The sequence below is a fragment of the Phoenix dactylifera genome, chromosome 13 (genome assembly GCF_009389715.1).
Source record: "Phoenix dactylifera cultivar Barhee BC4 chromosome 13, palm_55x_up_171113_PBpolish2nd_filt_p, whole genome shotgun sequence".
In the NCBI taxonomy this organism is placed as follows: Eukaryota; Viridiplantae; Streptophyta; class Magnoliopsida; order Arecales; family Arecaceae; genus Phoenix; species Phoenix dactylifera.
The window spans coordinates 2,522,345-2,543,757 of NC_052404.1; the positions used below are offsets into that span (position 1 = coordinate 2,522,345).

Here is a 21,413-nt window from a genome sequence, read left to right on the forward strand (position 1 = left end):
TAATATTTTTTTCCATCATGAAGTGAAACCATGTTTGCGGAATTGCTTTTCCTCTGCAATGCTGTGTAAAGGTGAATGGGTTTGCATGACACCTATCTTCTCCATCCTACAAGATGCAAGAGACCGTTCAGAACCAGCAATCTACATGCAACACACAGCGACCTCTTTAACTATTGTCAAAATTATATTACTTTTGCCATAAACAAAAGCACTTGAAAAAACAATATCATTTCGCATCAAATTGAATTCTCCTGACCAGGGAATTTAACCAAAAAAGAAACAAGCATTTATTAGAAAATAAGATACTGTTTTCGCTCACAGTTTCATTCAAAGTAATCAGTATTTTCCACTCAGGTAGAGCCAAATGGAACATAAGGAGATAACAGCAGAGGTGAACCTTAATTTGCTGATGTGATCCAATACCAAATTTATGATGGAGGGTGGCTTCCCAATTCGATAGCCAACATACGATTCCATAATGTAACTTTGTCAGAAAAATCTGGCGAGGTTTCTCAGATATCCTCTCATTAAAGGTGTAACGCTCATATCACCATGGAAAATCTCTCAAGAGGCTCAACATAGACAACAAGGTCAAGCTGCAGAATCTGGCTATACCTGCAGTTAAATAGAGGTAGTGTCTCGAGATTTTGATCGAGTGAAACTTCCATGCTATTAGAAACAGACAAGGCAAGAAGTAGATGGAGACATAATGGTTAGCCGAAACAATAAAATCCATAAAACAAGGGGTAATTTGCATGTTAATCATGCCTGAACCCCCAATTTTAAGTAGGGCACTAAGCTTATTGTCATAACCTGGGAACTTGAAGACCCTGTAATATGTCAAACAGAAAGGTATGTCATACGACCACTATTGGTCAGCAGCCAACACAAGACAATCAATTTCATAGGTAAGTCATTACCAGAGTAACAAATCCTGGTCACAGATCAGGCCAGGAAATGTCCTGATAGGACGAATCAAACACGAAGCACAAGCTATCAAAATATCAAATAAAGAAACAACAGATTCATAAAACTGTGATATCCCACCAAAAAACATGATCCTATGGTAATGAGTAGGGGTGCGCAGGGGTTTGGGTCAAACTGAGAACCAAACCAAACAGAGTCAGTTTTCTTGGGCCGTTTCGGCTCAAGTTTCTAGGATCAAGCCAATTCTGGTTCCAATTTTTAAGAAAATTGATTATATCATTTTGGGTTTGGGTCAAGTGTTCGAGTAAAACGAAACCAACCAACCCAATCCAAAAATACACTAAGGCACACGCACGTACTAATATATATATATATATATATATATATATATATATATATATATAAAGTTATTTTATAATAATATATTAATTGAAGATAGTATGATATTATATGATATATGATTGATTTTCATAGATTCATTGCTCATAGTTTTGGTTAAATATTGCTTTTTTGAATAGTGTATTGATTTATTATGGTTGTAATTTATAATATGTTACATTCTAAAGTTATAAATCTAATTAATTTTGTTCTTGTAAGATACCTTTGATTATATTATATATTGTTTTTTTGTAATTTAACTTCTATTATTCATTTATATTGTTGAATAAAATCAATAGTTTATTTACTATTTTCTGAAAAAGGGATAATCCGAGAAGCAGGATATGCTGAACCGGTACCGGAAGTCGTACCGATCGGCGACCAGACTGGTCCAACTCATTCGGTACCGTCTCAGTACCGGGCCCGTACCGAGAGAGCCCAGCCGAAGCCGGAGAAGTTGAAAAGAAACAGCGAGCGAGCGGGAGAGGGAGGGAGAAGGAGGGCTGTGGACTCCCACGGAGAGGGCGGCGAAGGCCGCAAGGGCGCAGTGGAGGCCGAGGCCGCGTCTCCTGTTTCTTTCGAAACAGGGGACGTGGCCGCAAAAAAAAAAATGTGGAGTTTTTTAAGTGAATCGGTAGAGGGTTTGTCGACTTCACTTAAAAATCCCAAAATTTAAAAGTTTAAAAATTTTCAAGTGAAGTCGGCCAGTGGTTTGCCGACTTTACTTAAAAAATTTTATTTTTTTCTGCGGCTGCAGCCTCCGCCGGGCCCCCGCGACCCTCCGCAGGCGTCCGCAGCGGCTGCTTCTCCCTCTCGCCCTCGCTCGCTCGCTATTTCTCCCTTTCTTTTCTGGCTCCGGTGCGTACTAGTTTCTACGGCGGAACCGTACCGGTAGGCTACCAGATAGATCCGGTAAGGGCTGAACCGGCCGGTACAATTTGGTTCAGCATACCATGCCGAGAAGTGACCTGAACCAACCAAATTTTGTTTGGGTAAGGTGGATTATTAGTTCCCACATTGGCTGTTCAATTCCAATTTCAAAATTAAGAACCTATTGAAATTAGACCGATCGTACATTAGCCTATAACAAGAACCAACACAATCCATGTGCACCCCTAGTAACAAGTGAGCCATTTTGAATGTAAGTTCATCTGAACGTCACACCATGAAATGGTAATGTAGCCCACAAATAAGGAAAGCAACCACTCTGCTTTCCTCGGATCCAATTGTTCCTTAAATCTCATCAAGTGCTTTTCCATTTATCTTAAACACAAGCAGATAAGAAAATTAAAGACGAAGCTAGGGAAATGGATTGTCAAACCAAGGACAACGCAATGATTGCTTCATCATTTAATTTCCAGCATCTATAATGCAGATAATTGATATAGTCAGTTGATTGATATAGTTAGTTGACATGCGCTAATGCTTTAGAGGAAGATATTAATATCATAACGGTAATAAATAGGGTTCTATGAAATTACAAATATATTTCATGGTTCAGAAGAATATGGATTTGGAATTGTTCGAAAAATGAATCAAAAATATAATTTAAAAAGTGAATGGATGAAGATGATATAATGTAGATAAGAGAGGACAAGCCGATGAAGAAGCCATCCCACAGACATAATAGCAGAAACAATACTCCAACTTCTATATAAAGTACTACAGACTGCACATACAATTTTATCTGCAACCAGGTTACTGAAACTCAGACACGACAGATTTCAGACTTGAGTCACTGAAAATCAAATATAGGAGTTTAATCTTCCCTAAAGAACATCTCTCTCAATAAATCTTTCGTAAGGAACATACATATAAAGTGCTTGAAAGAAGTACTTGGAGGCAGTTGCCAGCCTTCCACAAATGGATATCTGATCTGAAACTCCATTTACTAGCTCTATGTTAATGTATTTTCCAGAAGTGAGCAGAGACCCTAGTAAGCCTTAATAATTTCATATTATAGCTTATTTAGGGAGTTCAAGAGACCAAATATCATCCAAATTCCCGTGTAAAATATGCTGCCAGCACTCAAAGTCCCACACAGTATGATTGAAAATGAAATACTTCACTGTAGAGTCTATGCTGAAGAAGTTTCAGTCCTTAGCACAAACGAATATGTTGATAACCATGAACTGTTTATATGTTGATAATATCTTAATTTTTGGTACTAATATGAATATTGTAACTGATATCAAGAATTTTTTATCTAATAATTTTGATATGAAAGATTTAGGTCAGGCAGAGGTAATTCTTGGTAACAGGATAACCAGAATACCTAATGGTATAATCTTTGATCAATCACAATATATTGAGAAAATTTTGAAAAAATTTGATAAGTACAACTGTAAACCAGTGAGTACACCTTATGAGCATGGTTTGAACTTGAAGTGCAACAAAGGTGATCCAGTGGCCCAAGAAAAATATGCTCAAATTATTGGGACACTGATGTATGTTGCAAATATAAGTAGGCCTGACATTTTCTATGCTATATGAAAGCTCAGTAGGTTTAATAGTTGCCCTAGTCTTAGTCACTGGGAAGCACGGGATAGAGTACTTAGATACTTGAGAGATACCATGTCTTATGGTTTACATTACTCAAGATTTCCTGCTGTACTTGAAGGATACAGTGATGCTAGTTGGATCACTGATTCAGTGAACCGAAAAGAAACTAGTGGATACATATTCATGTTGGGTGATGCAGCTGTTGCTTGGAGATCATCCAAACAAACTGTGATCACCAAATCCACTATGGAGGCTGAGATTGTAGCCTTAGATTCTGCAACTCAGAAGCAGAATGGTTTAAGAATCTTATGTCAGAAATTCCTATTATGGAAAAGCCTATACCTGCTATCTCTTTGTTATGTGACAATAAAGCTGCAATTAATACTTGTAGAAATACTGAATATAACAAGAAAAACAGAAAACACATTAGTGTAAGACATAAGACAATTAGATACCTAATTAAAAATGGTATCGTAACTTTGGAATTTGTTAGATCTGAAGGTAATCTAGCAGATCCTTTGACAAAAAGGACTAGCTAGAAGCAAAGTTATAGAAACATCAAGGGGGATGGGACTGAAACTCATAAGGAATCATTGACAATGGCAACCCAACCTATTCTGACTAGAGATCCCAAGACGAAAGGTTCAACGGAAAAAACAAGTTGTTTAATGATTAGTTAGTACTATTATTAAATGACTTTATGTCATTTGGTCTCTTCCTATGATGTAAGTGCTAAACACAGCAGAGGTATACGGAAGAGTTTAAAACTCTGAATGAGTCCGAGTCTATGGTAAGGTGCTGTGCTGCAAGCACCCTTGGAGGATTCACCTATGTGAGTGTGACTGTGTGACCGCAGTCTATGGGGATAAGGGTTTAACCCCTAGAACGCTCATGAAACTAAGATATTGGTGCATGAGGCCGAAAAGCACCACCTATGATGAACCCAGTATTTACATTTGTCATGGGTGAAGTATATGGAAATATGAACCAAAGGATTTGGTTCAAAGCTTTTTAGCTACCACTATTCCTTTCAGATATAAGTATATTTTCATTAGGTAAAGGTTCAAAGCCACAAGCTACCTTTATTGAAATCGTGACATGAAAAGCCCGGTATGACTATTTTTTATAAAATCTTGAAAACATTTTAATCAGGTTGGGGATTGTTGGATTAATTAATGATTAAATGTTTTATTTTGTCACCATCCTTTGGTGGTACGGTTGGTTTGTGTGTGGGGTTGTTCTCACAAGGATGTGAGTTCGAGTCCTTCCCGCAGTTTTTGTGTCACCCCTCTTCCCGCATTTTTCCTAAAAGCCTTTGCTGCTTTTACGTCCGTGCAAGGAAGCTTGCACAAACGTAAAAGCAAGTGCTTCCTTTGCTGCTTTTACGTCCGTGCAAGGAAGCTTGCACGAACGTAAAAGCACTTCGCATCCCTCAAGAACGCACCCCACGAGCGCGAATCCTGGGCCTTGCGCGCCTGCACGAACGTAAAAGCGAAGGATCGCGACCGTGGTATCGCGCCTCACGCGACGTCCGTGCAAGGAAGCTTGCACGAACGTAAAAGCAAGTGCTTCCTTTGCTGCTTTTACGTCCGTGCAAGGAAGCTTGCACGAACGTAAAAGCACTTCGCGTCCCTCAAGAACACGCCCCACGAGCGCGAATCCTGGGCCTTGTGCGCCTGCACAAACGTAAAGCGAAGGATCGCGACCGTGGTATCGCGCCTCACGCGAAGAGTCGCGCCCCACAGGCACCCCTTGTGATACGTCTCGTAGAGGTCTATAAATAGACGACCTCTACAGATTAGTAAAATATAAAAACATCAGAAGCAGAGGATTCCTAAACTCTCTTCTTTCTCTACTCTCTCTTCCTACCAGTTAAAATATTTCTTCCAAATTTTTTTAAACGGGCTTGCTGCGTATTGATTCTGGGTTCGAAGCCTTCTTTGATCCGTGCAAATCATCGAGGCAGAAGGAGCGAGAGGCTGTTGTATCTCAGGAGTAGAACGCCATCCAAGCCTAGTGCACTGTAAGGCGGCGAAATCTACTTCAAGGAAAGTGACCAACATACCACGCCTCAGCATCTCGAGTTCCAATTTTCTACTTTTTCTTTTTAATTTTTTGTTTTAGCCTATTACTGCCTATTATTTATTGAAGTAGAATAGTTTAGTTTTATTTCTGCTTCAAATTTATTTGCAACATCTACAACCACACAGCAATACTAATTGGGTTTTCCATAACAGGGAAGGGAAAAAGAGAAGGATAAAAAAAAAGAGGGTGACCAAGATGGCAAAACTCCAAGGAGTTGTCTGATGTACATTAATATACTCAAAGTGGAGTCCCACATGAGAAAGTTGTAATCAATTTAGATAGTGAGTGCTTAGGAAGGACCTATGATATTGATAACAAATTTTGTGAAGAAAATCTAATAAAAAACCTTTTGGGAAGGAAATAATTTCCCTCTGACATGTCAAGACCACCACAGATGTGATGTTTGTTTCCAAATGGGAGAGTTTTGACATTGGTTTTCACAGAGTTTCTCATCATAGTCAAATTCATTATAAGTTTTGCTATAAATAGAAATTGTTTTGGTTGCTTCAGCTGCACGAGACTCAAATTTTGATTCTTAAGCTGATTTGCCTCACTTTTTAAAGTATAACTGCATCTAAGTAGTGTTATGAATTAGATATAAGAACTTTAGGGTATATTGTAATTGCTTTAATAAATACTTTCAAAATTCATAGTTCAAATTGATTCTAGGATTGACATAATCTCTATCCTATAAACTCTATATAGACCATTGTCCAGGTTTTAGACGAATAGAATGAAGAACATTTTTTTAAAGAATTATATGAGTTTTACTAAATATCTCATTTTTTTCTTGAACCCAACTGATCACTAGATGGCTTAACATTGCCTACACTCTTGCATGCATCCAAAAATGACAAAAATTGGCATGTATCCACATGTCAAGCCATTGAAAAAAATTCAAGTAGTTTATTTAACAAAATGTAAGCAATGAAAGATATATACCTCTAAAGCACACTTTAAAACATATAAGGTAGAGATTTGAAAAATGAAAAACTAAGGAAGTTTTTCATGCTTGGGGAATTTTTCATTTTAACTGGAAAAAACCACATCTTGTATAAAAAAAGTCCTCAAATACTAGTTTCTTGTTCTTGCCAAGTCATTTTTGGTCACTTGTTAGAATCTGACTTGGGCGTTCAAGAAACCCTGGTTGGAGTTCACCCAAGGCACTGCTCAAGACCAGGCAATTATTTCCCATTCTTCAAAAAGTGATGTCAGTTCTTCTGTTTACTAGAGCATTATTCTTTGTTTGTCATCTATATGCTTGTTAGATTAAAAATGTTTTCATATACTTCAATAAGAATATAATGGAACCTGTACAGAAGTCAGATTACTCATAGATTATCGTGTATCATCAATGCTCTCACTTATCATTGCCACCACCTCCATCATCATCTCAATCTCCTTATTTTCCATTTTCATCTTCAATTCCCTCCTCTAAATTATCACCCAATCCCACCACCTAGTTTCTTTGTGAGCCTGTTGCACCTATTAACTTCTCCACCTTCCCATTTTGTATATATGACATGGCTACAAATTCCACAACAATTTTTACCACTCTTATTGTCTTTCGAGGGCATACCTCATATAACTATACACACTTACTTTGTATTACAAAGTTAGCTCTATTTTCTCCTTGGATGGCCCTATCAGACCTAAGTTGGCACATATAAATTGCAAACTTACTTTGCCGCAACCATTGAACAATACAAAGTGTTTTTTGTAGCCCAAAATCTTCTCCAGAAAAATGGCATTGAGTGAGACATTAGCCCTAGATAAATACCACAGATAGAAGGTATGACACTCATAGAAGTTATGCAGAAGAGATTAATGCATAAGTATAGAGGTGTATAACCTCATATTCAGCAAATCAATGCAAAATATCAGCAGTCCTACATCAAAAGAACTTATCATGGTTAAATCATGAGCATATACATTTGTGAAAGGTAGGCATACAATATGATGCAATGGCATGCCCAAGCAAGGTGGTTTGCTGGCTTTTACAAAGTGGCGCTCAAAAACACAAGTACACATAGAAAATGGTGAGTACTCATTCTTATCACTTCATCTGCACTAGGAGACTAAAAACAAAGAGGATTTCTACTACAATATAGGGAGGATGACTATGTTTGATTCACAGGGCACTGTCAATTTTTGTTTACTTCTTCAAATCCATAACTCCATGAGATATTATAGGGTCCATAACTTCCTTATTGCTTGTCTCGCATCCACCAAATTTTCTGGTGAAACAAAAATCAAATGAACTATCACTACCTTCTTCCAAATCCATTAATGAACGCTTTTAAATTCCCAATCCCTGACTTCACACTCAAAATATGTGAACTTTCACACGCAATTTTAATCTCATCAGAAGTGTATCTGAATCACAGAGATAGGGATGCTAAGTGCATAATTTGCTCACACAATGAAGGGGTGTTTCAGAAGAGAGAGAAATCACTTGTCAAGATAGGAATATCAGATACTATGTAAATTTTCCATTCAGTTAAGATTGTGATTTGCAGGGAAGAGAGTTGGCACTAGGGCATCACCTTGGCATTAAGTAGGGTTCCCTGTAAATAATGGATATTTGTATGCTCAGAATAATCTGAGACAGTTGTATAAAATAAGGAAAGTTTTCAAGAGGGTGATATAAAATAGTTCTAAATGATAAAAAACCTACTTAAAATTATATTGAAAAACTTTGCAAAGGACACTATACATCCAAATGAGTAGGTGAACAAAGACATTAATATCTAAAACTTGTCTCTACAAGTTGTGCAAAATCTATATAACTCATATCCATTCTCAGCCATCACCTACAAGAACATGAACACTGTTGGGACCATCAAATTTTGCTGTACTTGAACCCCATTGCATATATACTACAGCACAATCTGAGATAGACAGGATGTAGACATAACCGTCACATTTACGCAAATAGTTCAAGCACAAATTAAGAGATAGCTGAAACAATTTCATGAAGGATAGGGCCTCATATAAGTGGAAAATATTGATAAATATTTAATTTTATTTGACAAACCTGCTGGGAACTTGGACTAACAAAGCTTTCACATGCATGGAAAAAAAGTACAGCATCTAGAGGAATTATTAAAACCTGTCACTTTATTTACCTGTCTACTTCACCACCACTGGGGCATTTTTACAGCACAGAACATAGCATCAGGTCAGTCTTCTAATTATATTAGTAAAAAAGATATATAGATTGCACATTGCCTCTCATGAAACAGCCACATTGTTTCTTTCAATTCCATTACATATGTATTCAGAAAAATTAGGGCAACAATGCAGTGATAGTGGCAAATATATGTTGCTCGATAATACAAAATTACATGCAAACACAGATAATATCAACTAACATCTCCAGATCAACAGTACATTGAACCCAATCTGATTTCCAAACATTATCAGGGCCAGTGCACGGAACTCATTGATAACATTGACACTGTACAATTATAATATAATTAAAGACCGAAAACAGTGTTGCTTGATTAACCAATCAACAAAGAACATAATAGCCATCTGATACATCCATGAGCTTGTTGAACTCACCTGAAACAATGGCCAGGAAGCCAGAAAAGCTCGATAAGAGCAAGATCATTTTTTGTCAAATCTTCCCTGAATTCTGTAAAAGTGGTTACAAATATTAGATTGAACAGTTCATGTATAAAGACAAATCAAAATGTCAGCGACCTTACCAAGATGTATAAGCTCAAACACACCGAGGCAGTCTTTGCAACTCTAAGCCTAAATTTAAAGCAGCCTCTGCAACACCATGAATACTGGAGCTCTTGAGTTTCAAGACAATAGCTTCCATTCGCATGACTGCTGGAATAGATATTGACAGAATCATTGCCTGAGACAGGTATTGTCTACAAGAAAAGGCAAGACCGTACAGAAGACGCAGCAACTGCAAGACAGAGGAATCATAGTGCAATGATTCCAGAAGACTGCAGATTTTGGGAAGGTTTGTTAAAAGGCCCATTGTGGCTTCTCTAGGGGATGCCTTGAGTAGCAAAACCACGCACTCTGATGCCAAATCCATAATTTGTGCATCAGAATTCGCAATTAAATCTAGAAACACACCAATGTTGCTAGCAAAGTCACTGACATCCTTGATGCAGTGCTGCTGATCAACAGCAATACTCATGTCAAAGGCATTGTTGCCTAAGAGAGCTGGTTCTTTACAAAGAGCTATGGCCTTATTGCTACCAATGCCACGTAAAATGAATGCCTTGCAAAGACCCAAGGTGGGTTCAAGAAAATCCTCCATTTCCTTTGCATTCACAAACTCAAGAAGATTTCCAATTTTTCTGACCACTCGCAGATGAGATAGAATTTTAGTCTCCATTTCAGGAGCAGATGCTAGAGCCAGACAGAGCTTCACATTGTTCACATTTGCATTAGAAAGATCACCAAGCAAGAACTCAAAGCACTGCGATACTGTTTTCAAATGCAGAATATCTGAGACTTTAACATAACTAAATTCAATGAGCATGACTAACAGCTTCTGAGCATACATTGGAATGGGATCTTCATCTTCAATCAGTGTTGGGTAAAGAGGAAGAAAGTAGATTCGTGATATTGACCTCAGATCCTCCACTATATGCTCATGATCAGTTACTGTAGTATCACTGAAGATCACAACCATCACATCAAATAATATTTTCAAACATAAGAATCTGGCATCTCCATCTTTATTGCCCTTGTACATAATTGCTAGGCTTCGAAGAATTCGACTAGTAAATACCTTAGGATCATCAAGAATAACATAAGGCTCCTCTGTGACTGATTCAAGCACTCGAAGCAACGTAATTTGGAAATCATCTCTTCCCTGCATTACATTTAAAACATAAGTGAAATTCTGGTGGGCATTTGAAAAATTCTTGGGATTAGAAGCTCATCATAGCTTTTACTGTAATAGGTGCAGAAAAGATGTGATACAAAAATTAATGATAATAATTTGGAATATTGCCTGACAAAATATAGGCTTAAGAAACTGCAAAATCTGCAAGCTTAGTATGATTTGTACCTGAAAAGGTGCCTCTAAAAGTTTGATGATATTTGCCAACTGGAGCAAGACATGACTGCTCACCACCTTATGCTTGAAAGAAGAGCTTCCGAGAAGATGAAGAATAACCGGAAATAGATGAGCACTGTTCTTTGTGCTACCACGTCCAGTGAGAGCAGCAATCGGTCCATGGCGTTTACCTCCCATCATCTGTTGTATGTCTCCAGAAACAGTTTCAAGAATAGATGGTACAGTATTGGCAACTACTTGCACAGAAGCCAAGACACATTTCTGAATGAACCCGCCCTTCTCCTTCCCCAACCTATCAACCGCAGATAGTACCTTAGCATTGCAAAAGAAATGGGGAAGCCATCTACGGCTGTTCTTACATAGAAGTGCCCCAAAGATAAGTGCTTTCCCACGTAAAATTTCACTTCCCTGCTCAATAAGTGATACAAGACCTGGGACCAAGTGCTTTTCTTCCATTAATGATAGTAGATGACGGCCCATGTTTGTTAACGAATGGCTGCTTAGAATTGACATGTTAAGTAGATTTAAGCTAATCTGCTGCTCACGTGGGTTGCCCTTGATGAGCGCAGATGCAGTGTCCTTAAATGACAACCTCTCAAACACTAACTGTATGCACTGTGGGCTGAATCGAGCTAGACGGACTAAACAAGATCCAGCAATAAGCCTTGTGCTCTCCTGTTTCCCTGTTGCTTTATATATATAACAGAGATTTCCAATCACATCCTGGCTAACAAAACGTGATGTCCAGTCCCCTCCTTGACTACATATGTTCTCAATTGTTCTTAAAGCATACAACTGGGCAACATCATCTTCTCCTCTGCGCAAAATTGATGAAACCAAAGTAATCACAGAATTTGGGACCTGTTTAAGCAGCCAGTCTATTAGAGGTAGCCAAAATAATCATCATTCATCATACAAGAACTGGAACTGATAGACAGAGAGTAATCAAAACCCAAAAGCCTAAAGCCTACTAGACATGCATTCTTATTGTCCAAGATGTGAGCTCACAATTAATCTGCAAAGAAAGCGAGGCCCCTATAGCAAGCTGTTACTAGATGATGCAGGAAAGTAAAATTTAAAATATATAATCAATTAAATTAAGATCTAAATGACAATCCTCATCTCCCACAAGACTATTGTTGGATACCTCAGAAGTTCCAAAGCAACCATTTTCAATATGCAGATCATGAACCCAAAAAATCATACATCGAAAAGATAAAATATAAACAACAAGTATTCATTATTGCATGCTTCAGAAAATCTAATTAAAAATCACATAGATCTACAAACTAGACTGGAAATGAAAAAAGGCATTGTCAAAAGATTAGATGACAAGATTAACGATAAATTGCCTCAGCATCAGACATTTCTAACCTGCCAACTGGATGTAGACCGGTTGTCCTTCGACGGAGATTCAAGGGTATTGCTATCTTTCGCATTATTATCAGCCTGAGTAGATATGTAAAAAAGCAGTTCCCCTAAAGCAGCCATGGAGAACCTCCTTATTTTGTCATGTTTGTCCCTTAAGCCATCTGTTAATACATTTACAATTCCAGAATTGGCAAGATCAGCTTCAATAAAAGTGGAATGGCGAATCAACAAACCCATCACTGAAGCAATCTGAACACGCAATGCAGGTAACTTTGAAAGCCGTAGCATTTTTACAAGCAACGACATCACTGGCCCATTGGTTATGATATTCGCAGCATCAGTGTTTCCGCTTAAAATTTCTAAGTATCTGACGGCATTCTGTTTCTCTGAAACCTGAGAGCTTCCACTCAAACTATGAATTATGCGAGAGTTAAGTGCATTCATTTGCTCCGGAGGCAACTTAACATAATCTGCAGCAGGAACAGCTTCAAATGGCAAGGAGGGGATACCATCCAAAGCTTTATCACCTTTTCTACTGGGCATTACAGGTTTGACTGAGAGATCTGATGGATGCCAAAACACTTCTGATAAATCATTGGATGACCTAGATGCCTCTGAATCAGGGGCACTCCCAGAAGCCACTTTCACACGTTGAGCTTTCCTAAGGTTGGCACTGGGTGGGGTAGCAACCACTTCAAGCGGTTCTGAGCATGCATCCTGCTCAACTTTCTTCAGGTCATCAGACCCAACAATAATATTGTCAGGAAGATCATCCAGCAGTTGACTCATTTTTTGCTCTACCTCTTCAACTCTTTCATCAGCATTTTGAGTTCGCAGTTTCTCTGTAGGTGTACAAGCAGGATTCTCAGATGCATCAGATTCATCAGGTGTATCATCTTCAGGATTCTCACTAAAATCTAGTTCCATGTCATTGTTTTCAATTTTCACTTCAGCTTCATTCTCACATGTCTCGGGCAGCGGTCGCCTGTAGTTTTCCTTCTCATTCTCTCTCTGCAAATTCAACTTAGCCATCCTTGACAGCCTAAGAAGATTTACACCTTTTGCAGCATCGACTCTCCGAGAAGCTTTTGTAATTTTTCTGCCACCATGTGCATTCTTGGCTGGTGTCTCGAAAACCCCATTCCCTTTAGTAGAATTTTCGTCATGCTTCAAAACTCCATTTGTATTACTTTCACGGCGTTTGGGAGGAGTTCTCTGTTGGGAAGGTCTATCACCGTTTCGCTCTGAGAGGTATGGTTTAGAAGAAAGTTGAAGCATGTTACTAAAAGCTGGCTGAGAAGGAAGTGGCACTGAAGTGAACTTCGTTCTCCAAAAACTATGCTCACAAAGTTCAGGCCACTGTAACCTTTCAGCTGGATCTTTTATTAGGAGGCATTTAATAAGATTTTCAAAAGATTTGGAAGGGTTATCAGGGAGGGGTGGTGTAGGATCTGAAATTATAGATTTCACCAATTGGGTAAATTCATTTCCTACAAAAGGTGGCCTGCCAGCATAGCATTCATATAAGACACAACCCAGAGCCCAAAAATCAGAAGCATAAGAGTGGACTCCGCCATCCTGAAACAGCTCAGGAGCCATATAGCATGGTGTTCCTCGCTTTGACTGAGGCAACTGATGGACGCAACATTTAGAAAAAACAAAATAAAGATCATTTTCAATTCAGAAAATGTTATTTTGCAAAAGTTGTGTATGCAAGAATAGGTGGTTAAACGAAGGAGTTGAGAAACCAACCATGGCAACAGAGCTCTTCTCTATGTCACTTAATCGCCTTGCTAATCCAAAATCACAAAGCTGAGAATGAAATATATGAAAGAAATGTATGAATATATTAAAAAATAAGTATCTAACATAGAATAATATCATTAGCAAATCAAATTTTAATACCTTCATACGTCCATACTCATCTAGTAAGATGTTTGATGGCTTAACATCACAATAAATGATCCCTTTCGAATGCAAGAACCTAAAAAGTATCAAGATTTAAAATGTTATCGCACAACTAAATTTATAAGTAGCAAAACATGTGTGTAGCATTTACTGAAGAGCTTTGACAAGGTCACACGCCAAGTCATGTACAGAATCTTCAGGAAATCGGCTATCCTGCAGGCAAAGTACACAAGTATGAGCACGATGATTTCAAATATCAAGAAAACAAGGACCAAGCCAAACCACACTTTTATTTCAGGACTAACAATAAAAGTATTATCGGCATCCTAACTCCCAACAGCTAAAGAGATGCCACCAAGTATAACAAAATTGTTTTATCAAGATTGTTGAAATTAATCATTGAGAACAGCAATCAGGTTAAGAAAACTACTAGATGCACAAAATGATAACAAACTATTTAAAAATAATAATAACAAAATATCCGCAAATAATAAAGAAGATGCAACTCATACATATGGATGCTTAATTTTTTCCCTATAGTTCTGTAACATAAAACCCCATTTTGAAACAAACTTGCATAGCATCCCACTCTCCAACAACAAGCACCAATATTTAGTACATTAAAACCTGTGCCTTCGAAAATGGGCATACAACGACAAATTATGCCCTTTATCAACTTTTTTGCAGAAAATATTATATATGTGTTTGTGTGTGTGTGTGAAGAGAGAAGGAGAGAGTTAGGCTAGAATGCTTTCAATATCCTTACCCAACAAATACTTCCTACTGAAGATCAATGGGCCTCACCAAATGAAAATTCATACCATTGATTGTGATCTAACATATCTAAAATGGCTACAAACCAAAAGTCATGCACTTTTGGTGTCTTTTACCCATGCATCAGATAGATGTAAATGGACAATTTTAACAATATAGCACCATATTTTGTTTGATCTACAATCTAGAAGCATCCAAACTAGCTATGTTATGATATGTATATGTTATAAATTTAAACAAATTGTATAGCCTATAATATATTTGCTCACCATCTATATTGCTATCGTTCATTTCACGCTCACTTGATGAATAGGTAAGAGACCTCCAGAACAAATATTTTTTTAGTTCCAAGCAGTGGTCAAAATTCACATGACACTAGATAACAAGCATTGGTGGGTGCAAAGTGGATTTAGGAGAACTTAATTAACAAAGGATCCTTGCTCAAAAACAAGCTACATTGGAACCAATACCTAAATGAATCCCTGAAACCCCAGCAGTCTTAATCACCAAGACTGACACAAAAATACATCCATAAAATTAAAAAAAAAAGGATAAAAATTGTTTAGTCAAATTCAGTCAAGATTCAATATAACAACACTTAGACTTCAAAGCGAAGATCACTATGACCATATAATAGCAGGAACGAATGAAGGATCACATAACATAATAAGTGTCAAGTAATTTCCACTGCAAATCAAAAACTCTGACAAGAAATCATTGAGTCCTCGATAAAAACCAAATTAAAATCATAAATTCTATATCGATACCAATGATCTCTAATGAACACATAGCCTGATATCAATATGCAAAAACTGATGAGCAAGAAAGGAATAAAATAGACAAAACTCAGGAATTCAATCAAAAAGGAGATTCGAATAGATTATAAAGATCACTAATAGTACACATTCGGATCTTTGGAGGTTTTGTCACCTTGAAACTTGATTACTGCATATTAGAGCTCATGCACTGTCTCATTTGACATCAGAATATAAATGTAAGGCTACAAAGGAATCACATTAAGAATACAATGAACCACTATTGGTTGTATGTGTCCCTGTAGCATGTAGAAATTCCACGATACATGTGTCAGTGCATTATTATCTGTGTTTACCAAACGGACTTATTCAATTAACTAAACCTTCATTAGGCTTCATAAAAAGATTGAAAAGTTGATGAAGAACTTGTTCGTGGTGGCATTTTTTGTTTTATGGATCTGTTGTGGTGAATCAAACTGTCTTGTTATTGCTAAACCTAACATTTTTACATGTTTTAAACATAATCAGCAACTTGGTCTACATCCCACTCTAACAAACAACTGTGTTTATCAAATCAGTTTAACCTGAATCTGCACATGTATACTGTGTATAATATACAAATGTTTCGCTTGCTGGAAGATCAGAAAACATGAAGAATATAAATGAGTATGATACATGATGCTGCAGTAGCAGTAAATAGGACCAGAGTCGACCTCCATATAGTGTCAAAATAATTAAAGTATGCATGCATGCAGAAACCTATTTAAGCACCTGCTTCAATAAAGTCATGAGGTCTCCACCAACACAATATTCCAAGACCAGCCATAAGTGGGCAGAGGTCTCATACCTGAAAACAGTGCATGCAGAATTTTATCAATAGTATCGGAGGGATGATAAACATCTTTATTCAACACAGGAAAACAAAGGATTGATGCAGAAGGATTGCAGCAACTTCTATCTTATACTGACAAGTAGGTCAACTATGAATTTTGCCAAAACTAATACAGGTTCCATAAGCAAAAGCACAGTACAAATACTGTGCCCTTTCTTGGGCTTGCCACCTAAAAACTCCTCATGTCTTACCAAGAATAAAATTTCAGCACGTTTGGATGATCTAGAGAGTGAAGCATCCGAACCTGTAAAGATACAAGGGGGAAAAAAATATAGAAACTCAGATCACTAGCACAACCAAAACATTGTGAAAGTAGCAATTACTCATTAAATTAAACATACCTACCAAAGTAGTATAGTATAGATCTAATCCAGGAAATGTTTGATACTATGCGATGTTATGAAACAGGAAAGGCATTAAACCCAAAAAAAAGGTTAGTCAATATTAAAAGTAAAGAGCGTGCATGCTTAAATTGTTTATTTTACTTCGTATCTTGTTAAAGGGTATTTGCTAAACAAGGGATCTTGCATTACATTGATAGAATGGCACAATCAACTCGATAAAGAGATAAAGAGATAAAGGGAACTTCCACGAGAGAGATGAGGGTAAAGGGAGAAGGTTAAGTATGAAAGCAAGAACAATTACCTGATCTGAAATTCTGAATATTTATGAAAAAAATTGCCCTTGAATGCAGATAAGCTTTATTCTATTAGATCAATTCGAACTGAGGAAAGAGATTGGAGTTCAACAACAAGTAGGCAGGCAGTGGACTCACTTCTTGAAGGACCTTCGATCTCTGGGACTTCTCCACGCTCTTGACGGCATAGTACTCAATCGTCTTCTTCTTCCTCCCTTTATAAGCCACCTGCCGAACGTTAAAAAAAAAACGAAAATCAGCAACACTTCTCAGACGAAAAGATCAAGAACTCGATCCGAGCTCCCTCGATCGGCTCCCCAAGAAACCCTAGAAATTGTAATCGATCGACGACGCGAGAGAGGGAGAGAGACTGATAAAAATTACCGAGTGCTTTCCGCGGCCGATCGCCTCGTAGACGTGGTAGTTGTTCATCTCGATTAGGGTTTTTCACTCGCCTCTCTCTCTCAACCTCGGAGCTTAGAGAGAGAAATGGAGTAAAGAAGTGGGACTTGGAAAAGGAAGGAGATTGGGTTTGTTGGTTTTAATTTCGGGAGGGTTTTAATTATTTGTCTTTGTGGGAAGAGGCGGGAGATTGAGAAGGTGGCCGAAATTGAAATCGAAAGCACCGTTGGGCCATGGGTCAACGGTCCACCGAACGGTCCAAGATATGATCGCTTAATATCTGCCGTTCATTCGATGGGCCTTTTTAAATGAGATGTCACCTCGACGGATAGGATGGGAGCGGCCGGCCTGATGTCCAATTGTGGCAGGGCTTCAGGGGTGCGTTTTTTTGAAATGGGGTGGTAAATTGATTGCACCTGGGATTAAGCCCAGTGTTTATCTGGCAGAAGCTTGCCTTGGGAAAACGGATCTACATAGATAGGATATATATATATACACACACACATATACATACATGTATATACATACATATACATACATGTATGTATATATATTAATAAATATGAATATTAATATGGGTATTAAATAGGTATCATAATTGGTATTCATATTTATTCTAAATATATATAAATATGAACCGTATTCATATTTATTCTGCAAGGATACAAATAAAAGTCAAAAATTAGTTATATGCATATTTTTTCTATCTAAATATGGATGTAAGCCGGATATTATTTAAATATAAATCTTACTTTTAGTGAAATATATTAATTATATAATTATTAGGATGGAATCATAATTTATTATGCAGATCACATGCAACATATAATAAGGATCTAAGCCATAAATTTTAAATTTATATGGAGATGGACTTGATTAAGAGTCCAAGTCATTGGTCCAACCAAATTTTTATTAAAATATTAAAAATAAAATAATAATAATATTATTATATAAAAAATTAACATTTTTTACATCAAATACTGTTATCGCGCTTTAATTACAGCATAGTAAAAATAATAATGAATTATTTATTTTTAGATAGTGTGTAAGAAAAATCATATATAAATGCAGAAACATATGAATAAATTTGGTATTGAATTATTTCATTGATGAATAATAAATGTTTTTATAATAAATAAATCATTTGAATTATTTTATATTGAATAAATACTTTGAATTAATATTGAAATATTGACCAATTTGTTAGTCAGTTGAATTCACATGTATAACTTGCATAAACGTGATAGCTGAAGGAGAAATTAAAATCTCTTGAACTGTCTCGTGAATTGATTATATCATAGAGAATAAGATAAATTGTACTTATTTTCCATTTTTATTTTATATAAAAGGATTTATTTTTATAAAAAATGATCAAAATATTGATATTGGTATAGACATCTAGTGATTATTTAATGACCTTAATATATATGATTAAGAAAAATAAAGTTTCTAATATTAAACAAAAATACATGAACCCGATGACTAAGCCCTTGCATGCAAGTCATTAGCCACGGGCTCAAATTGGACTATTTAAAATCTCTTTAGTCTGGGAATCAAGCACGACATGCTCCTTCAAAGTAATAGATTGTTCATGCCTAGTAGCTGAACAAAACAACCAATAGCAATGAGTACTATCACGATTTTCCCCTAATTTAGAATAGCAAAAAATATGTTCTCAAGGATTTAAACGTCAAGACTTAGCTCAAATGGTGTTACCTATGGCCTCTGAGATTGTAGATCAAGGTTTGATGTTCTCAAGGATTTTTTTAATAAAAAAACGTATAGAAGAAATAATCCACTAAGTGCCTATTTAATTAGATCATTAGGTGCCTACTTGGATGGTACCAACTATTGCCATTCAGGCAGGGGGGTTGGGGTTTGATTTTGCAAAGTAATCTCCAAGGCCTGTCAAAATGAAATGGCAATGACTCATCTCGGGCAAGAACCAACTACTAAGCAGTGGTTCGGCCTCTATTCCATCAGTTATGGTGAGGAAAAAGGGAAGGCATACCTTTTGATAAAATCCTTCTTATTTTGGTAGGCACTTGTGATAGATAAAACTACTTTTGCTATTCTGGGTTTTGAAAGTCTTAGAGAAAATCTCATTTCTGCATGTGTCGTAGTTAACTTCCGAAATCAAGGCACGAGATATGCATAGGATTCCAAAAGGTGGGGATTAACCCTTCCTCTCTATTCCAAAAATAATTATGAGACATCCAAATCAAAGATCCATATTGTTGATTCTAATTTATACTACCAAGAATATGTAGAAGAATAAAAAGAAAAATATATGTTATGATGGTCTCTAACTTATATATAAAAAATGAATGGTAAAATTATACAAGTTTATGGTTTGCTATGATCTGAATATTGAATTTATTGATTATATATATATATATACATATTTTAGTATATATAGGTCATGATCAACATGATAGATTTTTGATTTAAATACTTCATTAGATAATTTTTAATTTAAATGCTTTATCATATATTTTATCACACTTGTATAGTGGAGACTATCCATTTTTGTATCCATATAATGCATAAGCTAGAGACTACCAAAATATATAATTTTTGATTTTTAGATATTTTTAGTATTACAAATCATGATCAATAGTATGAATAATTGACTTGGATGACCATCATTAATTTTAGATTTTAGAGAAATAGATATTCTTTCATCTCAGGATGATATAGTCCATTGTACACATGCATATGTATATACGTGCATATATATTTGGGCAGCTTTTGCCAATGTACTTACTTATCCGAGACATGCACAAATCTTGAGGCAATGCAGATTGGTAGGGATCCATACACACCTTTCATCGCCAATTTGATTAATCTATTTACAAAAATCAAGAGCAATACTATAGCATTTCCCCTAATCAAAAAGATATGTATTTCAAAAATAAAAATATAAATTATGAATTTGTTTGTTATTTATGGTTGCTAAATTCTAATGGGGTAGATAGAATTTCAATTTGCACCAACACTCGCATCCCTACGTCATTGCTAGCCACTCACTTTTGTTCTTAAATTAGGAAATCCCAATCTTGACAGGTATGGTTACCTCCTCCAAAGTAGTGAAGCCAAACAGTTAGACAACAGAAGAATACTTTCAATTTATATTATTTCTCAAACTAAAAAAATGATGCCATCAAGCTAAATTTTGAAGATAAGTGGCTAATCCCCTAACTCTTTATTATTTACTCATCCCACATCTCCACTGTCTTACTCAAGTGGCAAGGGCTAACACCATCCAAACAAGATCTTGGGCTAAATTCATCAAATAAAAATATTAAGAAGAGAGGACAAAAATATTAATATAATAGCAGAGTGGTGCTATGGTGTACCTCTTCATACATGCAAAAAAAAAAAAAAAATTCAAAATAGCATAAAAATGATTAATATTACTTACAAAAGTTAATGCAATGAATAGGGATGGTTGAATGATGTGTTATACCAATTTATAAATTCAATCTTTCTCCTTATGCACTAATAGACATCCCTAGCATTCTTTTCATAAAAATAATTTTATTATTAACCTAATTTACATTTCTTCTTATGCATACTCGGAAAGGCTTAAAGTCTAAATCTGCATGTCTACATTTCTGAGCTTTTATGGTTTTCCTAATGGTGGTTGTGCTCAAAATGCTAAAAAAACAAATTTTAGATGTAGCCATTGCACCAATCATGTAAAAAATTTTTGCATCTTGCATC

The 21,413-nt window shown here is 36.4% G+C and overlaps 1 protein-coding gene across 3 annotated transcripts; it reads right to left on the reverse strand.

Annotated features, from left to right (window-relative positions):
• Positions 1-263: 263 nt before the first annotated feature.
• On the reverse strand, positions 264-17,813 carry LOC103711717 (serine/threonine-protein kinase RUNKEL). 3 transcript variants are annotated; one of them, XR_604818.3, is made up of 12 exons: positions 17,670-17,717; positions 17,424-17,513; positions 16,840-16,892; positions 16,528-16,603; positions 14,379-14,440; positions 14,225-14,303; positions 14,072-14,131; positions 12,323-13,951; positions 10,940-11,809; positions 9,606-10,741; positions 9,460-9,532; positions 264-615 (listed from the first exon to the last, which is right to left on the reverse strand). XR_604818.3 is itself a non-coding variant. In XM_008797973.4 (11 exons), exons 1-10 carry the CDS (start codon positions 17,715-17,717, stop codon positions 9,620-9,622), a joined length of 4,089 nt encoding a protein of 1,362 aa, XP_008796195.1. In that variant the 5' UTR covers positions 17,718-17,813; the 3' UTR covers positions 9,127-9,532; positions 9,606-9,619. The 3 variants fall into 3 exon arrangements, 1 of the variants encoding a protein (XP_008796195.1); XR_604817.3 differs by lacking the exon at positions 264-615 and adding an exon at positions 9,127-9,352; XM_008797973.4 differs by lacking the exon at positions 264-615 and having other exon boundaries at positions 9,127-9,532; positions 17,670-17,813.
• Between the last annotated feature and the right edge of the window lie 3,600 nt (positions 17,814-21,413).